A 24,416-nucleotide genomic window follows, 5' to 3' on the forward strand; every position below is an offset into this window, starting at 1 on the left:
GACATGACGAGGAGTCTCGAAAGGTAAAACTTTGTTTTTGCCACTCTAGTTTTTGCCCACTTTGTTTATGCCACTCTAGAATTTGACATCTCACTTTTGCCACTCTTAGCTTTTGACAATACATCACAAATGCCATTCCATGGCAAGAGCGATAATTTTTCATTTCACTTTTGCCGCTCTTAGCGTTTGACATGTATCACAATTGCCACTCTGAAAATTTTGCTTTTGTCACGGAATGGAAAAAGTGATATATTGTCAAAAGCTAAGAGTGGCAAAAGTGAAATGTCAAATTTTAGAGTGGCATAAGCAAAGTGGGCAAAAGCTAGAGTGGAAAAAACAAAGTTTTCCCGTCTTGAAATGGTCGAGAGGTAAAGATAAATATATTGGAAGGCTATATTCGGACATCGGAACGGTTCCGAGTGATTGGAGTATTTTTCGGAGTACCGGAGAGTTACGGGAATTCGCCGGGGGAAGTTAATGGGCCTTATTAGGCTTTAGTGGAGAGAGGGAAGAAGGGCCATGAGGTGGCGTGCGCCTCCCCCCTGCCCAAACCGAATTGGACAAGGGGTGGGGCGCCCCCCCCTTTCCTTCTCCCTCTCCCTCCTTTCCTCCTTTCCTACTCCAAAAAGGAAAGGGAATCCTACTAGGACTTGGGAGTCCTAGTAGGACTCCCTACACTTGGCGCGCCTCTAGGAGGGCCGGCCTCTCTCCCTCCCTCCTTTATATATGTGGGCAGGGGGCACCCCAAAGGCACACCAAGTCTTCTCTTAGCCGTGTGCGGTGCCCCCCTCCACAGTTACACACCTCGGTCATATAGTCGTAGTGCTTAGGCTAAGCCCTGCGTCAGTAACTTCATCATCATCGTCGCCATGCCGTTGTGCTGACGCAACTCTCCCTCGTCCTCAACTGGATCAAGAGATCGAGGGGCGTCATCGAGCTGAACATGTGCTGAACGCGGAGGTGCCGTACGTTCGGTGCTTGGATCGGTTGAATCGCGAAGACGTTCGACTACATCAACCGAGTTACTAAATGCTTCCGCTTTCGGTCTACGAGGGTACGTGGACACACTCTCCACTCTCCCCTCTCGTGGCTATGCATCTCCAAGATAGATCTTGCGTGATCGTAGGAATTTTTTTGAAATACTGTGTTCCCCAACAGGAGAAACAGACACCCACCAGCCACATGTGTGCGAAGCACGTCGGTAGAACCAGTCTCATGAACACAGTCGTGTAATGTCGGTCCGAGCTGCTTCATCCAACAATACCGCCGAATCAAAGTAAGACGTTGGTGGTAAGCAGTATGACTATTATCGCCCACAACTCTTTGTGTTCTACTTGTGCATATAACATCTACGCATAGACCTAGCTCGGATGCCACTGTTGGGGAACGCAGTATTTCAAAAAAATTCCTATGATCACGCAAGATCTATCTAGGAGATGCACAACAACGAGAGGGGAGAGTGTGTCCGCGTACCCTCATAGATCGAAAGCGGAAGCGTTTAGTAACGCAGTTGATGTAGTCGAACGTCTTCACGATCCAACCGATCCAAGTATCGAACATACGTCACCTTCATGTTCTGAACACGTTCAACACGATGACGTCCCTCGAGCTCTTGATCCAGTTGAGGACGAGGGAGAGTTCCTCAGCACGACGGCGTGGTGACGGTGATGATGAAGTTACCGGCGCAGGGCTTCGCCTAAGCACTACGATGATATGACCGAGGTGGTAAACTATGGAGGGGGGCACCACACACGGCTAAAGATTGTCTGTTGTGCTTTGGGGTGCCCCTGCCCACGAATATAAAGGAGGGGGAGGAGGAGGCCGGCCTAAGGGGGGGCGCCATAGGGGAGTCCAACTAGGATTCCCAATCCTAGTTGGAGTCCCCTTCCTTTTCCAAGAGGGAGAGAGAGGGAAGGAGGAAAGAGGGGGGCGCCGCCCCCTCCTAGTCCAATTCGGACCAGCCATGGGGCCAGGGGGCGGCCACCCCTTGTGGCCCTTATCTCCTTTCCACTAAAGCCATTAAGGCCCACTACTTCCCCGGGGGGTTCTGGTAACCTCCCGGTACTCCGAAAAATACCCGAAACACTTCAGAACCATTTTGGTGTCCGAATATAACCTTCTAATATACCGATCTTTACCTCTCGACCATTTCGAGACTCCTCGTCATGTCCGTGATCTCATCCTCTCCGAACAAGCTTCGGTCATCAAACCACATAACTCATAATACAAATCTTCATCGAGTGTTAAGCGTGCGGACCCTACGGGTTCGAGAACTATGTAGACATGACCGAGACACATCTCCGGTCAATAACCAATAGCGGAACCTGGATGCTCATATTGGTTCCTACATATTATACGAAGGTCTTTATCGGTCAAACCGCAGAACAACATACGTTATTCCCTTTGTCATCGGTATGTTACTTGCCCGAGATTCGATCGTCGGTATCTTCATACCTCTAGTTCAATCTCGTTACCGACAAGTCTCTTTACTCATTCCCTAATGCATCATCACATCACTAACTCATTAGTTACATTGCTTGCAAGGCTCATAGTGATGTGCATTACCGAGAGGGCCCAAAGATATCTCTCCGATACATGAAGTGACAAATCATAATCTTGATCTATGCCAACTCAACAAACACCATCAGAGACACCTGTAGAACATCTTTATAATCACCCAGCTACGTTGTTACGTTTGATAGCATACAATGTGTTCCTTCGGTATTCGGGAGTTGCATAATCTCATAGTCAGAGGAACATGTATAAGTCATGATAAAAGCAATAGCAATAAAACTAAACGATCATTATGCTAAGCTAACAGATGGGTCTTGTCCATCACATCATTCTCTAATGATGTGATCCCGTTCATCAAATGACAACACATGTCTATGGTCAGGAAACTTAACCATCTTTGGTTAACGAGCTAGTCTAGTAGAGGTATACTAGGGACACTCTGTTTGTCTATGTATTCACACATGTACTAAGTTTCCGGTTAATACAATTTTAGCATGAATAATAAACATTTATCATGATATAAGGAAATATAAATAACAACTTTATTATTGCATCTAGGGCATATTTCCTTCAGCTCGACCTCCGTCGCATCCGCCAGCTCCTCCATGTCCCGCCGCCGTAACATGAGTTGCGACCGCCCGTCCCGTGCCAGTCCAGATCCAAAGCAGGGCGGGCGTGTCCCCTTCCCCTCCGGCGGTTGCACCGCCCTGGGCAGCATTGGGTCCTCGTGTTCACGGCTACCGTGCACATGCGCATCCCGAATTTGGAGGCAAGGCGGCCCGACGCGGGCGGCAGCGGGCGACGGCGATGGTGGTGCCTGGCTCTTCCCGCCAACGCGCATGGTCCGTCCCCGTCGACCCGGAGGAGGCCCTCCTTCGTTATGTCATGCAACGCTCCCTGACCACGGTAGGGACCGACGCACGGCGCCTCCGGCGCAAGAATGCGAAGGCTCTGAGCGCCACGCGAGGGAGAAGGACTCCGCCAAAAGGAGCACCAACGCCTCCTCCACTGCCTCTCCGGGTACATCCCCTTGTCGGAGGAGAGCAACACCACCACGAACGACGACAACGACAATCCTCCCGTTGCGGACGCCTACATGGAGGAGATGGACCGCCGCGTCGCCGACCGCAAGGGCAAGGGCTCGACCAGGAAGTGGCGAATTCCGGCCACCCCAAACTGCTATGTTCATATTTTTAGTTGTTTTTATAGCATATTTAGGTTGAATTTGAACTCCACCGCCCCTTCTGGATGAACTTTTTGGATGTTCGATGACTGAAATGTTATGTTCTACGTTTGTAATGTCGTCTACGTACTTGCATGTGTTTGTATGAAAAGGGCATAGGACATTTGAGGTTGTGGGGAGGGCAGAATGGCAACTGACCGGGCACTGCCAGCGGACGCGGCCGGACGCCCCCGTGAGTGTTTGGGAGCCACAATTTGCCAATCATGGTTGTAGATGCTATAAAGAACTTATATGGAGACTCATGTAACGTCCTACTCATGTAACACCAAACTTAAGATTGATATAGATTGTTTACCAATTGCAGACCTTACTTTTAATCTGCCACCTAAAATGCATTAAGAATTTTTTTTGAAAAAAAGATTGTGGGCACAAGGTTGAACAACAACTAGCAAGCAAGATCTCAGATAACAGTAGCAATTTTTGGTTCATCTATTTGTGGTATCATCATTGTTTTCTTTCATAAACACATAACAAGTGCATATGCTCACATACATGCACACACTCAACCTGTAAATGTATACACACACATTCTATCCCTATAGATGCCTTTGAGAGGCAGATCTAACAACTTTTAAGATTGACGAATGCACCATAAACATTAAACTCACTTTCTCTCATCCATGAAAATGAAAGCTCTTATTGAAAGGAAATGGAAACTTCGTTTGATCCGTGTCATCAGGGCGAAATTGTAAACGCTCATGGGGATATGAAATTATGGTCGTTGATGTCAAATCTAACGATCCAATCACACTCGACTGGACGTTTGCAATATTTTACAAAACATTGACGTAGAATAAAACCTGTTTGTCGGGATTGCAACAAGGCTCGTGTTGCAAAACGCCGAGCACGACATAACATTATTGTAAAGGCCCAACAACTCACATAAAGGATCCCACTTCTGTTTGCGGCTCTATCGAACAATGGTTCAGGCTTTTAGAATTATCATCCGTCCACCAGACACGTAGCCGGATAGTGGGCTTTTAGAATTATCATCGGACGGACAGTATCATGAACGATATGAAACCCACGTATTCCATGGTGCCTAGGAGATATATAAAATTAGGTAGTTTTTCAAAAAATAATTAAAATTAGGGTAGTTTTTCAAAAAATAATTAAAATTAGGGTAGTATTAGGGTAAGTTAATGTGAAATCTGACGGCGCAGGCACGCTCGACTGGACGTTTGCAAAGGAGACCCTGGAACAGAAAAGTATCCCGATCAGAGGGGCAAATCGTCAAGCGTAACATTCTGATTTCTGCTGCTGCTGCTGCTCCTCCTCCTCCTCGCACCTTCCACCCTTCGATACCACGTCTTCTCCTTCTCTACCTTTCTTCCCATCAAGAACCCAATCCAAACCTCAACTTCGAACAAAAATCCCAAGAGATTCCCCAAGAGGTTTCATTTTGCGTCAGATCAAACCCAGAATCCGCCACTACCCGCGGAGGTGAGATGATCCGGATCTTTGGTCGTATGTTAGCACCCTCTCCTAATCTGATCCCGCGGCCATTGTGTATTCGATTGCAGCAGTGAAGTAGAGCGGTGAGCAGCGAGGAGGGGCCATGGCGTCGTTGCCAGAGGAGGAGGAGGCCTTCGAGCACACGCTGCTGGTGGTGCGCGAGGTGTCGGTGTTCAAGATCCCGCCGCGCACCACCAGCGGCGGCTACAAGTGCGGCGAGTGGCTGCAGACGGACAAGATCTGGACGGGCCGCCTCCGCGTGGTGTCGTGCGGCGACCGCTGCGAGATCCGGCTCGAGGACCCGGGCTCCGGGGACCTCTTCGCCGCCTGCTTCGTGCTGCCGGGCCAGAGGGACAGCGCCGTCGAGACCGTGCTCGACTCGTCGCGCTACTTCGTGCTCCGCATCGAGGACGGCAGGGGGAAGCACGCCTTCGTCGGCCTGGGCTTCGGCGAGCGCAATGAGGCCTTCGACTTCAACGTCGCCCTGTCGGATCACGAGAAGTATGTCAAGAGAGAGCAAGACAAGGAGACCGGTGGCGAGGAGGCAGACGATAGCCAGATTGACATCCACCCGGCGGTGAATCGCCGGCTCAAGGTAACAGAAAAATGCCCAGCTTCTCTCTTTGCTATTGCTCAGCTATAGTGTAATCTGATTGATCAAAGGCTACATTTTCACTGCCAAATTAGTTGCTCCTTATCTGAAATATGTTCAGAATTTTTCATAAATGAATTGAAAATGTGTTCTGATACAAACTGTTTATCCAAGTAGGAAGTATCTAATATGCTGCTACAAAATGTCGACTTCTTTGTTCAAAATAATAAGGGCCAGTATAAAGTTACATAATGACCAAATGAACAATCACAGATATGTTACTAATTGCTTTGTATGACATTTGGTGATATAGCTTACTTGCCCACTTCATTATTGCTTTATCTCCCACTTAGAGCATCTCCAATAGATGATGTAGATGTAAAAATAACTGATTTTTACTTCACGAAGGCACAAAAACGGTGCTCCAATAGATGATGTAGATGCAAAAAAAAATGCTTGAGTTTTCTCCATGATGTAAAATAGGGCACCAAGTGATGCAAATTTGCATCATTTGGGCCGCTCGAGCAAAACGTGAGCAAAACGCGCGCAGCCCCAACTGCCACACGGAACGTTCCCGCCGCGTGCCCGCTCTCCACCCGACCACCGCCGCTGGCGATTTCGGTCGGCAAGGCTGCGGCTGCCACTCGTCCGTCCTCCTCTGAGTTTGCCGTGACCCCGCCTCCCCACCCCCGTTACCCCAGATAGCCGCCGGAGGTGTCGCCGTGCTGATTTGGATCCGCCACTGCGCAGAGTTTCGGCTGATTCGGCTGTTGGCCGGAGCGCCGACGCCTGTGATGGCTCCTGGAGCTCGTGGTCGTCGTCCGTCGTAGGTCTTCTAGCCGCCGGAGCTACCGCGGGCAGGTGCGCAACCGCCGCGACCAAGCCGAGCGGCCGCTGCTTCGGTCGGCATCGCGGGCGCCGCCTCGCCGAAATTACGGGCAGCCCCCTACTGGTACGCGTCAACGAGGCAGAGGAGAGGCTCTATGACTCGCTTGACTACCATCTTCGAATATTGATGATGATTTGTTTGAGATGATTTAGGATTTATTTGAGATGATTTAGGATTTATTTTGAGATGATTTATGATTTTAAGATGATTTAGGATTTATTGGAGATGATTTTGATGTTATTTGGTTGAAATGTGTATGAAATTGTGGAGCGGTTGTTGTGCAGCTGCCCTGTTTTATATCACTTATTGGAGCACTAGTACCCTATTTTACATCATCTGTTGGAGTTGGAGGTTTTTGGTGATGTAAATTTTACTCGAAGCACAATTTGGTGATGTATTTTACATCATCGATTGAAGATGCTCTTGATTGTCGGTTCACTTTGTGCATATATCATTGCATTCATGGTCCAGCAAAAGAACAATGATGGGTGTTGGTGGGCCGTCCTGACTAGGGAAGCAGGCAGACGTGTCCGCTCCCGTCCGCTCTCGTCCGCGCGGCCAAAATTGCACTAATCCTAATTACTTTAATAACCGTACTAGTTTTAATTATGGGTATGCGAACAGTCACGGCATGCGGACGCCGTCTGTGTGCATCCCTAGTCTTGACACGACCCACTTGCACACCGACTTAGGGTCTTGCTGAGGGATATATTAAGACCACATGAAGTGAAGGCAGCTATAGATGCAATGAATTTGGTTTTTAACATAACAGGTATGCCATGAAGATGAGAAAACATCGGACCAAACCACCGCATATAGGTGAGAATTACCCGGTTACTGGCTTAGCTGGCCAAAAATGGTGTCACAATTGTATGTAGCGATCTAGGTTCTACTGGATTAGAGTCTACACATGAATTGTTCATCCCATGTCCATTATCATTTTTCTCCATGTGTATGTAACTTCTGCTCATCTAGTAGTCCTAGATGGGTGAAGCTTTGATAGAGTTAGATTTCTGGTTATTATCACAAGGTTGATATTTGTGATATGATACACCACTTTTTTGGTCTATTATTTCTTATATGGATGCAAAAAATTGAAGCTGAGACACACTTTATCCAGTATTCTTGTAAGATGCATGCATGTTCTCTAATACTCCCTCCGTCCCAAAATAAGTGACTCAACTTTGCACTAAAGCTTGTACAAAGTTGAGTCACTTATTTTGGGACGGAGGGAGTAGTTTGTCTTTATAAGAGGTTAAGCCATCAGGGTAATGGGACTAATGCTTTTGCCTGATGCATGACCCCTATGGTTTTATATCTGTTCCTGACCTTTTGATGATGGTGTCCCTGCTGTTGTAGGAAGGTGAAACAATTAGGATAAACGTGAAAAACAAGCCATCAACTGGAAGTGGCATGCTTTCCTCTGCTGGCTTATCTGGTGGGGCCACTGAAAAACCTAAAGCAAGCATGCTCCTTGCACCACCGCCAGGTGCAACCGGGAAGCTTCGGTCTCCGCTCCCACCTCCCCCTAATGACTCTGCATCTGCAAGAATGAGTTCTGGACCCAATGCTGGAACCAGGGCCTCAAAAGAACCTACCAAGAAAAGCATCGACCCCTTTTCAGATATTTCTGCTCTAGAGGTGAGAATTAAATTTTGTACTTCACTACAATCTCTACACTTCTTGCAATATATGATTGTAAGTGATACCCGCCCAGCTTCTCATTTTGCTCTGTCTTGTCTGGGTGGCTTACACATCTCCTCTCTTCTGGACTTCCATTATCTGTGGTATGCAGCGAAGCCTACCCTCATCGACCGAACTGGGACAAACAAAAAGCACCGGTGCCGGATGGGCAGCATTTTGACAACAGAATGCCATCTGTTGTGTCACAGACAAACTGTGTGACTGAAAAAGTACACAAAATTTCTACTCACTGGAGCCTGTACCCTATGAAATCACATGGTGAAAAATGACGATCTGCATCCACTTGGTACTTGAAAAATAAACCTTTGGGGAGGTGCTGTTATCTATCAAGGCATCAACCCGCATGGATTCAGGGAGCTCCGAAAGTCTGAATATTTTCCTGAATAGAAGTGTGGGTTTCCTTGTTTGTCATATTTGTGTTTGCCGGATCTCATATACTGATACAAGAATCATACTGACCTCCACATGTATTTCTGTCCTGAAAGATTCGAGAGTACTGTTTATGCGAAAAGCTTGTTTTATTCTATCATTTGCGAAGATTCGTTTGAGAACTAGAGCACGGTTATGTTTGTTCTCTGTGCTGATCTGATAATGGTTTTATAGCAACAACCACCATACAAACATCTGGAATAGCAACATTGAACAGTCGTGAAACCAAGAATGATTCTGAATATGAAGTGTATACCTTGACAAAATGAAATTTAAAAACAAAAATTACCATTGGCAGAAGGGAGCAAAACAAGCAATATGTGAGCATTTTGCCATACATGGACGACAGCACCATTTTTTTATTTAAGTAGACGCCAGCATGATTTTGCCCATATCAAATGAAGAGAAGTGAAGCAAAGCCACAAAACTGATAAAAACGGCATCACGGCTTCAATAATTTTACTTTGTTAGATTGTCAATGGATTATTGTAGTCCCTCCCATCCATATTAATTGCCGCAGCTTTTGTAGTACTCCCTCTGTAAACTAATATAAAAGCGTTTAGATTACTACTTTAATGATCTAAACACTCTTATATTAGTTTACGGAGGAAGTACAACTTTATATGGATAAGAGGAAGTACATTTTTTTCCTTAGGAAACACACTCAACCAAAGCCACTCATTCAACTGTGTATTTTTAGCATCCCCTGTTTCTAACCTACAGGCTGGCTTCTGTGCCACCAGCTAAAACATTTGGCGACTATATTTCGACGCGCTTGGGCCTAAAATTCAGGCCAAAATTCCCCACCATTTTGGAGCCATGCAAACAAAATTGTGATCCTAACTTCGGGGGCAGTTCATTCACATGTAGATGGATTTTTACCCCAAACAAATTTTGCCTCAGTCAAGACAAGTATTGGATGCAGTTTCTTACAAGGGTGCCTCATAGGCTTATGCATTTGATTGTTTCTTGCTCTTGTTATCCCGTTTGCAATGGATTCTGCGAGGAGCTGGTTCAACAAGCTCCAAACGAGGGAGAAATCCATCGGCAAGAAGAAAGATATGCCTCCAAGTGGCAAGGAAGGGACCGATGAAGCACCTTCCAGCGCGACGAAGCAAAGGGTCGCCGCGGCAAAACAGTACATCGAGAAGCACTACAAGGAGCAGATGAAACATCTACAGGACAGGAAAGAGAGGTAAGTAATGAGGATCCGTGCCGCATCTTGGCCGATTGTCATAAGTTTTAACTGTCAATAAGGTCTAGTATTTTACCGGCCCATGATGTAATATGTTTGCCCATATGCAAAATGATAATTGTGAGACCTTTCACGTGTCGTTTCCGTACAACCTTGTGATCCCCGATAAAAGAAATGATTGGATTCAGGAATAATTTGTGTGGTAATTGTACTATATGTATAAGTTGTGGATTAATGTAATCCTACGAACCATTAAGCATATATGCTCGTCACATGATTTTGCTCGCGATAGAATTTTACATTGCTGGCCATGTTTAATTTCAAGGAATAATGCTTTAACTGGTGATTTTTTTTGTTTCACGATATAGACGGTATAGTTTTGAAAGGAAGCTAGCAGATGCCAATGTGTCCGAGGAGGAGCAGAACAACATCCTGAAGCAATTTGAGAAGAAGGAGACAGAGTACATGCGTTTGCAGAGGCACAAAATGAGTGCCGAGGATTTTGACCTGCTGACAATGATAGGGAAAGGAGCATTTGGTGAGGTAAAACTTCCATGCAAATGTAGGCTCACTCTACGTCCTCTTTCCATCTGTTCTTTCTTCCCAATTGCTGCAAAATTTTCCTTCTAGGTTAGGATCTGCAGAGAGAAGACCACACGGAATGTCTACGCAATGAAGAAACTCAAGAAGTCAGAAATGCTTCGCCGAGGTCAGGTATGGCTATCTTGTGATAAGAATTCTGGGTGTGCGTTTACGTCGAATTGTTCGCTCCGTCTCTGATCATACTTTGGATTTCACACAGGTTGAGCATGTCAGAGCCGAAAGGAACCTCCTTGCCGAAGTGGACCACCATTGCATTGTGAAGCTGTATTGTTCTTTCCAAGATAACGAATTTCTGTATCTCATAATGGAGTACCTTCCTGGAGGCGACATGATGACATTGCTGATGAGAAAAGACACGTTGACCGAGGATGAGGCTAGGTTCTATGTCGGCGAAACGGTTCTCGCAATAGAAGCAATCCACAAGCACAACTACATCCACAGGTATGTGTTCAGCTCCTATAAATGGTACATTTTTTTGCAGGAACCTATAAATTATACGTACTTGATATTTTGGAGATTTCCTTATGAACTTGGTACTTGATCTTCCAGAGATATCAAGCCTGATAATCTGCTCCTAGATAGATATGGCCACTTGAGACTATCCGATTTTGGGCTATGCAAACCGCTTGACTATGCAGCCTTCCCTGACTTGAATGAGAAGGATGTCACGCCTAATAGAACATCATCGGCTCATGGTGATGGAAGGCAGCAAACTACGCCGAAACGCACACAGCAAGAGCAGCTGGAGCACTGGCAAAAAAACAGAAGAACTTTGGTCAGTATTACCTACACCTTATTGAACTGATCATTAATCATTAGTAGCTTATCCATAAATAAACTATGAGAGAGCGGGCATTATTGTTCGTTCGGCCGCTTTTGAACTGTTTCCATGTTTCTGACATGCCCTTAAATGATTGCAGGCTTACTCCACTGTTGGTACACCCGACTACATTGCTCCAGAAGTTCTTCTGAAGAAAGGTTATGGGATGGAGTGCGATTGGTAAGCGTAATTTGCGGTATATCACATGCCATTGCATCTGTTGAGTTTCACTCAAATACAAAATGGTTTCCACTTTGTTTAGGTGGTCACTTGGTGCTATCATGTATGAAATGCTAGTGGGGTATCCCCCATTCTACTCGGACGAACCTATGACAACTTGCAGAAAGGTAGTCATGGGTATCCCCCATTCTACTCGGATTTCCAAGTTTTATTGTTCTCTGCTTTCATCTTATGCAATTTTGTTCTTGTTGCGTATATGCGGGCCACGACAGATTGTGAACTGGAGAACTCACCTTAAATTTCCGGAAGAAGCACGGCTAACGCTGGATGCAAAAGATCTAATAAGTAGACTCTTATGCAGCGTTGACCAACGCCTTGGTACAAAAGGTGCAGAGGAAATTAAGGTTGTTATGTGTCCTTTAAGAATGCCTTGAAACATGCCTCCAATCAAATATCTGAGTCCTTTAAAAAGAACATAAAAAAATGGTGCCACTACCGAATTTTTGTTCATACTACTTTGCATGTTTAATATTAGGAGCACATCTGGTTTAATGAAGTAGACTGGGAGAAATTGTATGAAACCGAAGCTGCATATTTACCTCAAGTAACGGATGAGTTGGACACTCAGAATTTTGAGAAATTTGAAGAGGTGGGTAGTTGGTTTTCTTCTAAATTATGTTCTACTTCATCTCCAGAAGTCAGTACATTTTTTTTAATTTATGTTGTATTTGCAGTCTTCGGATCATTCTCAAGCTTCATCAAAGACAGGCCCTTGGAGGAAGGTAATTTGCATTTATATATAAACTCTTTCGTTAACATTACAAATTTCAACCTATGTATGCAATAATTTGGACCGCCTTTTTCCCCATACATTCTGTCATTTGCCTTGCAGATGCTTTCATCAAAGGACTTGAATTTCGTGGGCTATACTTACAAGAACTTTGAACTTGTGAATGATGATGAAGTTCTTGAAATGGGTACTGTGTACTTTCGACTTTCTTTAAATAACTATGTTTGCCTCTTCCATTGCCACCATTTGTTCTTGTTATAGCCGATTATATAAGCAGATATACCATGATTCAAACTGTGTGAACATGTTGAAGTTATTCCTCTTGTGTCAATTTTCAAAATGCATGAGTTTGTTATGCCACACGTTTTTTTTAGGTAGAAACAAATCTATTTTGAATCATGAACTGTTGTGCTTGGTCTGACTTGAGCCTTTAACTTTTTTCGCGAATACGCTAAACTTGCGTATCATTCATTGACAGGTAGTGTTAGGAATATGCAACATGTACTATTGAGAGATCAAAGCCAGCATATATACACATATATGGGGATGCCAAAAGGCTACAAGAGGATGCCAAGAGACTAGAATACAAAAGGTCAAAAGACATCACTAATATAACTCTACCACCCCCCCCCTCTCTCAAACTCATGGTGAATCCACAACACTGAGTTTGGAGAGATGGAATCCATGTTGCGCTCTAGTCTGGGCCTTCGTGAAGAAGTCTGCTAGTTGTAACTCAGAAGGCACATACTGAAGAGAAATAACATGATCCTGCACAACAGCGCACACATAAGAAGCATCAACACCAATATGCTTGGTAAGCTCATGCTTCACGGGATCCCGCACAATACTGATAGCACTTGTACTGTCTGACAAGAGGATGGTAGGTGTTGTAACAGAAACACCTAAATCCTCCAGTAACCATCGTAACCAAGTCACCTCTGTTGTCAGAGGAGCCATAGCTCGCAACTCAACCTCTGCACTCGAATGGGAAACTGCAGTCTGTTTCCTCGTCTTCCATGCAATGAGAGAACCACCAAGAAAAACATAGTAAGCGGAAAGTGAACGGCGATCCGTAGGATCACTAGCCCACGTAGCATCCGAATAGGCCTGGAGCTGTAACGAGCTAGAATGGGGGAAAAAGAGACGACGAGAGATTGTGCCACGAAGATATCGTAGAACACGTAGAAGGTGACTATAGTGAACTGAAGTGGGAGCAGAAACAAACTGACTCAGAATATGGACAAGATAGGAGATATCCGGACGAGTGGCAGTAAGATAGACAAGACTCCCAACAAGATGACGATAACGCGTCGGATCAGACAAGGGCTCACACCATCTGAAGTGCAAAGGTGAACATTAAGCTCCATAGGAGTCTCAACGATGCGCTCATCACTGAGAGCCGCACGAGTAAGAAGATCCTGGATATACTTTTCTTGGGAAATAAAAAAGGCATCAGAGGTGGAGGAAACCTCAATCCCAAGAAAGTAACGAAGAGGACCAAGATCAGACACCAGGAACTGCTCACTGAGACGGGCCTTGACAAAGGCAATGTACTCAGAATCGTCGCCAGTGATGATCATGTCATCAACATATAGAAGAAGAATAAGAGTCCTACCACGAGCAGAAAGGTGGACAAACAACGCTGGATAATGAGCATTGGGCAAAAAACCAGCTGCTGTCACCACAGAGGCGAAGCGCTCAAACCAGGCAGGGAGGCTTGCTTAAGGCCACAGAGAGAGCGACGAAGATGACAAACCATGCCATCAAGAACAAAATACTCAGGTGGTGGCTGCATATAAACCTCCTCACGCAACTCACCATTTAGAAAGGCATTCTTCACATCAAGTTGAGACACAGACCAATGGCGAATAGAGGCCATGGCAAGAAGTGTGCGGACAATGGTCATATGGGCCACAGGAGCAAAAGTCTCATCATAATCACGACCATGCTCCTACTGAAAGCCACGAGCCACAAGACGAGCTTTATAACGCTCAAGAGAACCATCAGAGCGAGTCTTTATTTTATAGACCCACTTACAAGTGATGGGACAAACACCGGGAGGAAGAGAAACTAGATCCCATGTGCCGGTGCGCTCAAGGGAAGCAATCACCTCAGCCATCACAAACTGCCATTCATGATGAACAACAACATCTCGATAAGAAGTCGGCTCAAGAATGGTCGAAAGACCATAGCGAGAAGGAGAATATCTGTCAGGGGGTGGACAAGTCCGAGAACGAAGACCAAGTCGGCTGAGAGGAGGAAGACGACACACCAGAAGTAGAGGGCACATCAGTAGACTCATCTGCAATACGTGGACGACGAGTATAATGGAAATGAAAGGAGGGAAGAGGTGGAACCACTGGAGGTGGTGACGGGGAATGTATCGGTGATGAAGGTGGAGAATAGGAAGGTATCGGTGATGAATGTGAAGAAGGAGAAGGTATCGATGATGAAGGTGAAGAGTTATGCGATAAGGAAGGAGAAGAAATCATAGAAGAGGACGGGGTCGGATCTGCAACAGTGGGACGAGGAGTAGGAGTACTAGGTACAACGAGAGGTGTATCCAGAAATGTAAGAAAAGAGATGTCCTCTGTGGAAAAGGCCGAGGAGGATGGACGCGGGTAGAAGGGACGAGACTCATCAAAGGTCACATCTCGAGAAATATGCATCCAACGACCGACAGGATCCAAACACCGATAGCCCTTATGCTCATCACTGTATTCGAGAAAGACACACTCAACAGACTGAGCTGCCAGTTTGGTGCGTTCATGTGGGGCAAGCAAAACATAGCAAACGCAACCAAACAAACGAAGCGTCGAATAATCAGGAGAACGACCAGAAAGACGCTCGAGAGGGATACCACCCTGTAGAGCAGCAGATGGCTGAATGCTGATGAGATAGGTAGAAGTGGTAATAGCCTCAGCCCTAAAGTGAGGCGGAAGAGAGGCGGTGATCATCATGGCACGCGTCGTCTCAAGAAGATGACGATGCTTGCGCTCAGCCACACCATTCTGAGCATGAACACCAGGGCAAGAGAACTGAGTAAGAGTACTCTGCTCAGTAAGGAATCCTCGTAGCGCATGGGAGATATACTCACCAGCTAAATCTGTGCGAAAAACATGAATAGGAGTGGAAAACTTGGTATGAACCATGGCAGCAAATTTTATATATATAAATAAGACCTCACTACGAGAAGACATGAAATAGATCCAAGTGTACCGAGAAAAGTCATCTATAAAGATAATATAGTAGCGATGACCGTCTTTCGAAGTGAAGGGAGCCGGACCCCAAACATCAAAGTGAACGAGATCAAAAGGGCGATCGGACACTGACCCACTATGAGGATATGGTAGCTGAATCTGCTTACTAAGCCTACAACCCAGACAATCCAACGAAGCGTTACCAGAGACAGACCCCAGAACACCGCGATGAACCAAAGACGAGAGACAAGAACCACATAAATGGCCAAGAAGATGATGCCACTGTCGAAAAGAGCTGGTAGATGCAGCAATAGGGGCTACGAGACTGGTGGTGGTGGTGGTGGCAGTGGAGGGAAGACGAAGCCAGTCAAGCTCCCAGAGACCATCAGAGCGTCGATGCGATGATCCTGAACAGAACATGAATCAAAGTCGAGAATGACCTTACAACTAGAGTCAACAGTCTGACCACCAGATATGACTTGCATGGTAAGTCGAGAAACATGAGCGACAGAGGGAACATGAAATGAAGAAGTGCTAAGAGTGCCTCGACTAGCTACAAGGAGAGGAGTGTCATCAGCCGTAAGAACGCGAACAGGAGACTCGACAGGTCGAACGGAGGTCAAAGTAGAAGAATCATAAGTCATACAAAAAGATGCTACAGTATCAAGAATACATGGGGATGTATGTGAATGAGTAGAAGGTGATCTCTCAGTGCCAGAAGAGTCGGCCACAGAAACTACAAAACCCATCGGTGAAGAATCCCAAGCAGCAAGCAGGTCTCGCAGCTGCGCAATCTCATCCGTAGACAGAGACACGGCGGTAGAGATCGAGGTAGAGACATCTGCCGACGAAGAGCGGACACCACCGCCCGTGGAAACCGAGTGCAGAGTCGACGAAGAGTAGCGAGTCGATGAAGAGTGGCATGTGAAAGCCACCAACAGAGTCGACGTAGATCGACGATCACCATGTAAGGAGGCCGCCAGATCAATGTAGGGTGGTCACCATCACGTGCGGAAGCCATCAAATAAGTCGTTGTAGAGCGGTCACAATCGCGGGCGGAAGCTGCGAGAGGAGTCGACGTAGAGCGGCCACCACCACGTGCAAAAGCCGCAAGACGAGTCGACGTAGAGCGAGCATCACCACCGCTGGAAGAAGCTGAGAGAAAATTCGGCGAATAGCGACCAATACAGACCGCTGAAGATATCGTAGGAGATGTCACGAACAGACGAGGACTAAATACCGAGCGACGACGTGTGTGCAAGACAGGATCAATACAGGGAACACCGTAAAAAAATCACCGGATAGCTAGGATGAAAGACCAGCCCCGACGAGAGCATTTTTTTCAACCGATCTGGATCGGGTCAACCACAGACCCGAAAGGCCCCAACCGATCTGGGTCTGGACGAGAGCGGTCAGGAGCAGCAGATCGATCCTGACGGGAGGCCAGCCGAACGAGGACCAGATCGATCCAGCGGGGCGGACCCAGTGAGCGCTCGATCCGATCAAAACAGGTTCGATCGAAACAGAAACAGCAGCAGCCGACCAGGCGGAGCAGCGATCGGTAAGGAGCAACTGGCGGATCGAGCAGCGGGCGTTGACCAGCGGGAGTGGCAGAATCCGGCGGTATTAGGCGAGATGCAGCGAATACCAGCAGCCGGCGGCGCGAGCAGTAGCGGCAGACTTCACGGCGCCTGGTGATCGATGAGCACATGGAGTCTCGACTTGAGCCCACGGGACTTGTAATCAGGAACGGGTGTGTGTAGAGTGCAGGATTCTCTAGCAAATCAGCCAACGGAGGTTGACCAGCGGGCGGAAGATCGGATTGGGAGCCGTGCGGCACGCAGGATTGGAGCGCGTCAGGCCAGCACGCGGAGGTGAGACGTCGCGTGGACAGCAACAGCCAGAGTAGCGACGAACGTGGCGGGTAGGGAGGGCAGCGGCAGCCGGGAGCCGGCAAAGAGACGAAGGCTGCGCGGAGAAAGGATCAAGCACGAGTTGCGGCGTGTGAAAAAAAAAATTCTAAGACTCTGATATCAGGTTAGGAATATGCAACATATATTATTAAGAGTCCAAAGTCAGCATATATACACATACATGAGGATGCCAAAAGGTTACAAAAGAATGCCAAAAAACTAGAATACAAAGGTCAAAAGATATCACTAATATAACTCTAACAGGTAGCAAAGAAATTGAAGCTTAAATTATGAATCAATCAATATAAACCCAAAACTTTCTAATCTCGTCTAACATGAACCCTAATCTGGCTTTGAAAAGTTGTTTGCATTACACCTGCCAAAAATGCAAAAAGTGATTTTGAATGTATGAAATTATATGAAATTTAAAACCACAAACATTCCTCCAAATACTGGAATGCTTACGAGAGAATCCCTTTTTTTGTGTGTGGAATACAAATGATCTTATTAGTTGAATTTGTTTCCTTTTTTCTTCATAGCATTCTCCATCCCCATGAGTAGTTTAAGAAAAATTTCAAAACTTTAGACGACATAACAATCCTTCAAGACTTGACCTTGTTATTTAAATAGTGACTCTGAATCTTCAGAGTTTTAGGAAATTCTGAGGAAATTTACGAACAGCCATAAACAGTGTCGTGCTATACCGTTATCATTTTGTTGCTCACTAACAATGCCTTGTTTAACCCACTGCACGCGCACACAGCTGGTCTGAAGAAGAAGGAGAAGGCGAAGAGACCAAACGTCATGTCCCTCTTCGGTGCACACCGTTCTCGTGCTCAAATTTGATATGTTTTTCTTGACGAAAAGCTTATGTTGCTATAATTACGATAGATGAGCCTGAAGGAGAGGAGGAGCAGCAAGCGGCCACCGAAGACGACGACGACGGTGAAGGCAGCGTCCGGAACCGGAAGACGGAGCCCGAGCCCGAGCTGACGAGGAGCCTCAGCTTGCCGCCCCCCTCCGCCGACAAGCCCAACCTCGCCTTGCCAATGGATTAACGACAACATCTCTTCTTTCCCTTTGTGTACTCTGGACCTTTACGCTATGTCGTCAAGTCGGTGATGTTCCCTTGGATCGATCTATGTATGTCGTTATGCGTCGATCTAGCTCGTAGTGTTATTTCAAACCGGACTAGCTGAAAGGGGTTGATATTGCACATGCAAAAACGATTGGAAAAGCTACCTAGGGGTCTTTCAGAAGAAAGGATAAACATGGTGATTGTTTATAATTGTTTGGAGGATAGCATTCTATAATTGTTTGGAGGATAGCATTCTTTTTTGGACTTCAATAGCTTTATTGGGAGGAATGACATTTGCAAACTTTTTGCTAGATTTTCTTTAGATTCACGTGACATTTTCTTAGCATGACAATTTCTTTGTAGGATTACATTTTTCTTCAGAGGAAGGCATTTTTCTTCTAAAATTGTCACCGTTTATTCTGGCGTTGTAACTAAAACTGCTAAAAAGATGCGTTCGCTTGCCATCCCCTCCCAGAAAACCTCATAAAAATACAATTATTTATTCTACCATTTTTATTTTATTTTATCTGTCTATCAATTCCTACTATTCCGTGCAATTTAATCTTGTAACTAGCACGACAAGAAACTTGACAACCTTCTTCACGTGTTGGGGATAAGTTGGTGTTGTGTTTTGTGTGCAGGTACCAATGACTTTTTTTCTGCGAGAATTTTTTCGATCTATTCATCTTCAGTCATGACAATACAATGAACACCAGAAATAATAAAAATCTCATCAAGGTCCGAACAGACTTGGATCTTCGCTCGTTGTCCGGCTAGCTGGGCCACAGTTGCTACCTATCATAGCGTCGTAGAGGAGGAGGTATCTCATACCGCAACTCCTATCAGTCGGGGAGGTATCTCATACCCCATCTCCTGACCTATTTTTGCCACAAGGCCCAAAATTGTTTGGATAGCCTTGTCAACAAAAATGATGTCGTGTATGTTCGTGTCCGACACAAACCCTCTAGCCCAAGGACACCTAGCAGCACCACAGTTATATGAGCCCACTGCTAGACATACAAGACATGCGAAGGTGCAACATCTAAAATAGCAAATGTGCTTGATATTTATGAGGGGTCTTTCTATCATTCAACATGCATAGAAATAATTTCATGAGCCCACTGCTAGATGTACAAGACATGAGAAGGTGCAACATCTGGGGTGGCAAATGTGCTTGATATTTACGAGGGATCTTTCTACCATTCAACATGCATACAAATAGAACCAATATCAATCACAAACAAATAAATATTTCATGAATATAGTATGTCTCCTCCATGAAGGTCCTCCAGCCGGTCCTAACTCCAATAGCATGTCGGATCTCCACCCGAGCAACGCAGTTGCTCTATGTCCTTCAATATTACTACAACTAGTAATGAATTACAAAGAATCACAAGCCGGCACGTAGTTTGTAGTACATTATAGTGATAGTGCTTAGGCTCTAGCCGACTTGACAAACCCATGACTCGCAGGTCATGCAAAATACATACATGAGCCATACCATTCACCGCAAACATGCAAAACCAAGTGACAAATAGGTCAAAACTGATCAATCTCTCTAGGGTGTGTGTGTGGGGGGGGCTACTATCACTGGACGGTCCATAAACTGGCATAACGCCACCATTAATGTGTAATTTTGGTCCTGGACTGGGTTGTGCCTGTGTGCCTTACTTTTGGTCCACAAACGAATTTTAATGTGTAACCATCTCAAAGGACATTAAACCTTATGAGCAAAGAGATACTGTTAACAACCTAACGATATCTTCCTCGATCTATCACTCTCACAGATGAACTCAGATAGCAATGGTGGATTACAGGATCACAGATACACGAATTGGAGGAAGGAAGGTAAGGGGAAAAGAGGGTAGCCGCCGCCGGGTTCATTCGTGATCCACTGGATAGGTTGTTCGTTGCTTTTGCCCAAGTATTTGTAGCTGCATCGGCCAGAGGATTCCCAGCCGGGCCAGGCCCAAGTGATGTCCAAAGGCAAGCCCATATGGGCTAGGGGGAGGGCCCTGACATCCCCCCTCCTTGAGATTCGGCTTGCCCCCAAGCCAATGCCACCGAGACCCGCCTGAATCCCATTGCACTCGATCGTCCTTGCCCCTTGAATGGCGCCATTGAGAACCGCCCGGGTCCCATTGCCGTCGGTGTTGCTTGACTAGCTTGACGTCATGGTGGTAGTCGAAGTCGGGGTTGACTTGAACAACGAGGTTGTAGTAGTCGTGGCCGATGGCAACCTGACCAAAGGAGGTGTCGAGGAAGTAGTCGTTGTAGACGTTGATGTAGTACTTGTGGTCGACGTAGCCTTGCACCAAGCCGGCAGCAAGAATGACCACGATGGCATTCCCTACTTCTTGAAAATGTTCTACGTCGCAACATTGAGAGAACGACATACCACTCATGGCTTGTGCTTCATGGTTGGTGAGCATCGACATTAGGATCTTCAACGACCGAGGATTGCAAGCTGGCATGGCAACACTCCCGGGATCCCATGACTTGTGCACAATTGCATTTTGTATGTGTTCATGCATGCTTGCATTCTCATCAGAGTCAGGTAGTGACATCTACTGCTGAACTAACTGATGAATGGGCTTGTCCATATGAGATATTTGTTCCACTTTGCCCACTATACCATCTAGTTCAGCAACGTCTTGTGATGGGCCTCTCAGGATACTGAATGTTATATCCAACCCAAAGTCTCCTGCTACGCTCCACTTCCTTGTAGAAAGAAGGGAAATAAACATAGATGACTTGTTGTCAGGTAGCACAATATCCTCAAAATTAATCGGCGTCCAAGAGACCTTCTTGTCAAGCAAAGATTCACCTATGGTGTAACGCCCCGAGACCGTTGTGCCAGGTGTCCTCCAGTAATTCGCTGTTGTTGCCTTGTCATGCTTGCGTGTCATGCATCTCATATCATGTCATCATGTGCATCGCATTTGCATACATGTTCGTCTCATGCATCCAAGCATTTTCCCCGTTGTCCGTTTTGCATTCCGGCGCTCCTATCTCCTCCGGTGGTCATTTCTACCTTCTTCTCGTGTGTGGGGGTTAAACATTTCCGGATTGGACCGAGACTTGCCAAGCGGCCTTGGCTTACTACCGGTAGACCGCCTGTCAAGTTTCGTAACATTTGGACTTCGTTTGATACTCCAACGGTTAACCGAGGGACCGAGAAGGCCTCGTGTGTGTTGCAGCCCAACACCCTTCCAAAGTGGCCCAAAACCCACCTAAACCTCCTCCATCATCTCGGTCGTTCGATCACGATCGCGTGGCCGAAAACCGCACCTCATTTGGACTCTCCTAGCTCCCTCTACCTATAAATATGTGCTCCCCTCCCGAAATTCGCGGTGCAAACCTTAAAATCCCTCCCCTCGCGCCACCGGACAAATCCTCCTACGCCGGACAATGTCCGCGCCGCCGCGTCGGACCAATCCGGGCGTGCCACGTCGCCCGTGGCCGTCTCCAGCCACCCCTGGGCCGCCATGTGGCGTCGCCACCTCACCCCAGCGCTCCCCACCGCCGCCGGCCCTGCGAGCCCTGCCGCGGCCCACCTGAGCCCATCTGGGGCTCGGGACAGCCCCCGCGTCGTCTCCCGCTCCCTCGTCCCCGAGCTCCAGGGGAGGGAGCTCCCGCACCAGGCCCCGTCGGCGTCCTTGCCGGAGCTGCTCGCCGGAGCAGCAACGAGCTCCACCAGGTCGACCCCGTCCCTCTCCTCTCCCTTTTATCTCTCTTCTCTTTTTCTCTCCCTGACCTCTCTGCGCTTCCACGTGGTCAGCGCCGCCACCAGGGCTCCCTCGCCGACGCCCACAACGAACCGCCGTTGGATCCGGTCGGAATGGACCCGGCGCGACCAGATCCGGTCATCTCCATGTCCCCGCGACCTCCCCGCCGTTGCTGCGCCGTCGCCGGCCTGCGCCGTCGCCGCCGTCTCTGCCTTTCGGTTCGTGCGGGCACGAGGAGGAAGAGCGCCTCTCGTGTGGGCCCCGCGTGGGCCGATGCGCCCCAAGGCCCAGCTCCCGGCCCAGTCGCCCGGCCTGCTGTTTCCACCGCCTTGGGAAAAGGCCCACTGGGTAAGAACCCCGCTGTGCACTGTTGGCCCAGTCCAATTCGGCCCGCCTCTATTTTTTTCAAATCTACAATTTGTCTATTTTTCCAGAGGAGAGCATTTTTGCAGGAAAACCCTTGTGGATCATGCATATAATAACTCATGAACCGTGCATCGGATCTAAATAAGTTATATATGAAACTTGCTTAGAATTTTGTCTAGATTCATAATATCCAACTTTCATCTATGTTTGAAATGTTTAAAATGATGTTTGATTAAATTTGCTTCTATGTCATGTTAAAATGCTTTAATTCATAACTAAATAACCGTAGCTCGGATTTAAACAAACTTTATATGTAAATGAGGTAGAAAAATGCCTAGTTTAACATGGTGGCATCACTTTGCATGTTTAACAACTATAAAATATGGTTTAGGGCAGAACAGTACCAAATCTATAATATGCTCATGAGGAGTTTCCGGATTTGTTGTTCGATGTTCCGGCCTCATTTAAACTTGCCTAGATAGGTAGTTTTATTGTGCTTCACCCTCTTGCCATGTTAATAAACATTTAATCTTGTTGGGTACATAAACGAGAGAGAACTAAATAAGTCATGTGGTGTTTTCTTCAATATGCAACTCCGTTGCATAATGAGCTCCACTTAATTTGTAGGATTGTTTATGCATTTTGCCATGCCATGCCATGTATCATTAAACCGTACATACATCATACTTGGTTGTGCATCATGCCATGTCCACGTGTTGTTTATTTACTATGTTGTGTGCTTCTTTCCGGTGTTGCTTCTTCGGGTTGGTTCCGTTAACGTCGCGTTTGTGAGGAACCGTTCGACTATGTCCGTTTGTCTTCTTCATGGACTCGCTCTTCTTCCTTGCGGGATCTCAGGCAAGATGACCATACCCTCGAAATCACTTCTATCTTTGCTTGCTTAGTTGCTCGCTCTTTCGCTATGCCTATGCTGCGATACCTACCACTTGCTTATCATGCCTCCTATATTGTTGAACCAAGCCTCTAACCCACCTTGTCCTAGCAAACCGTTGATTGGCTATGTTACCGCTTTGCTCAGCCCCTCTTATAGCATTATTAGTTGCAGGTGAAGATTGGAGTTTGTTTAATGTTGGAACATGGATATTTTGTTGGGATATCACAATATCTCTTATTTAATTAATGCATTTATATACTTGGTAAAGGGTGGAAGGCTCGGCCTTATGCCTAGTGTTTTGTTCCACTCTTGCCGCCCTAGTTTCCGTCATATCGGTGTTATGTTCCCGGATTTTGCGTTCTTTACGCGGTTGGGTTATAATGGGAACCCCTTGACAGTTCGCCTTGAATAAAACTCCTCCAGCAAGGCCCAACCTTGGTTTTACCTTTTGCCACCTAGCCTTTTTCCCTTGGGAGTCGCGCATCCCGAGGGTCATCTTATTTTAACCCCCCGGGCCAGTGCTTGTCTAAGCGTTGGTCCAAACTAGAGCCCCTTGCAGCGCCACCTCGGAGAAACTCGAGGGCTGGTTTTAGTTGTACGGATTGCTTATCCGGTGTTGCCCTGAGAACGAGATATGTGCAGCTCCTATCGGGATGTCGGCGCATCGGGTGGTCTTGCTGGACTTGTTTTACTATTGTCGAGGATGTCTTGTAGAACCGGGATACCGAGTCTGATCGGAATGTCTCGGGAGGAGGTCTATTCCTTCGTTGACCGTGAGAGCTTGTCATGGGCTAAGTTGGGACACCCCTGCAGGGATTTGAA

General features: G+C 46.7%; 2 protein-coding genes across 3 annotated transcripts; both read left to right on the top strand.

Annotated features, from left to right (window-relative positions):
* The first annotated feature begins 4,966 nt into the window (after positions 1–4,966).
* Positions 4,967–8,951, top strand: LOC125507699 (uncharacterized protein At1g03900). 2 transcript variants are annotated; one of them, XM_048672195.1, is made up of 4 exons: positions 4,967–5,200; positions 5,284–5,807; positions 8,053–8,334; positions 8,489–8,951. In XM_048672195.1, the coding sequence occupies exons 2-4, from the start codon at positions 5,316–5,318 to the stop codon at positions 8,555–8,557; spliced, it is 843 nt and encodes a 280-aa protein (XP_048528152.1). In that variant the 5' UTR covers positions 4,967–5,200; positions 5,284–5,315; the 3' UTR covers positions 8,558–8,951. The 2 variants fall into 2 exon arrangements, with proteins under 2 accessions (XP_048528152.1, XP_048528144.1); XM_048672187.1 differs by having other exon boundaries at positions 4,972–5,200; positions 5,281–5,807.
* A 98-nt stretch (positions 8,952–9,049) lies between these two features.
* On the top strand, positions 9,050–18,830 carry LOC125507689 (serine/threonine-protein kinase tricornered-like). Its single transcript, XM_048672181.1, has 13 exons — positions 9,050–10,021; positions 10,390–10,564; positions 10,652–10,735; positions 10,824–11,065; positions 11,174–11,399; positions 11,545–11,624; positions 11,707–11,791; positions 11,897–12,028; positions 12,160–12,273; positions 12,359–12,406; positions 12,517–12,601; positions 18,291–18,344; positions 18,419–18,830. Exons 1-13 carry the CDS (start codon positions 9,819–9,821, stop codon positions 18,583–18,585), a joined length of 1,695 nt encoding a protein of 564 aa, XP_048528138.1. The 5' UTR covers positions 9,050–9,818; the 3' UTR covers positions 18,586–18,830.
* The last annotated feature ends 5,586 nt before the right edge of the window (positions 18,831–24,416 follow it).

Source organism: Triticum urartu, chromosome 1, assembly GCF_003073215.2.
Source record: "Triticum urartu cultivar G1812 chromosome 1, Tu2.1, whole genome shotgun sequence".
NCBI lineage: Eukaryota > Viridiplantae > Streptophyta > Magnoliopsida > Poales > Poaceae > Triticum > Triticum urartu.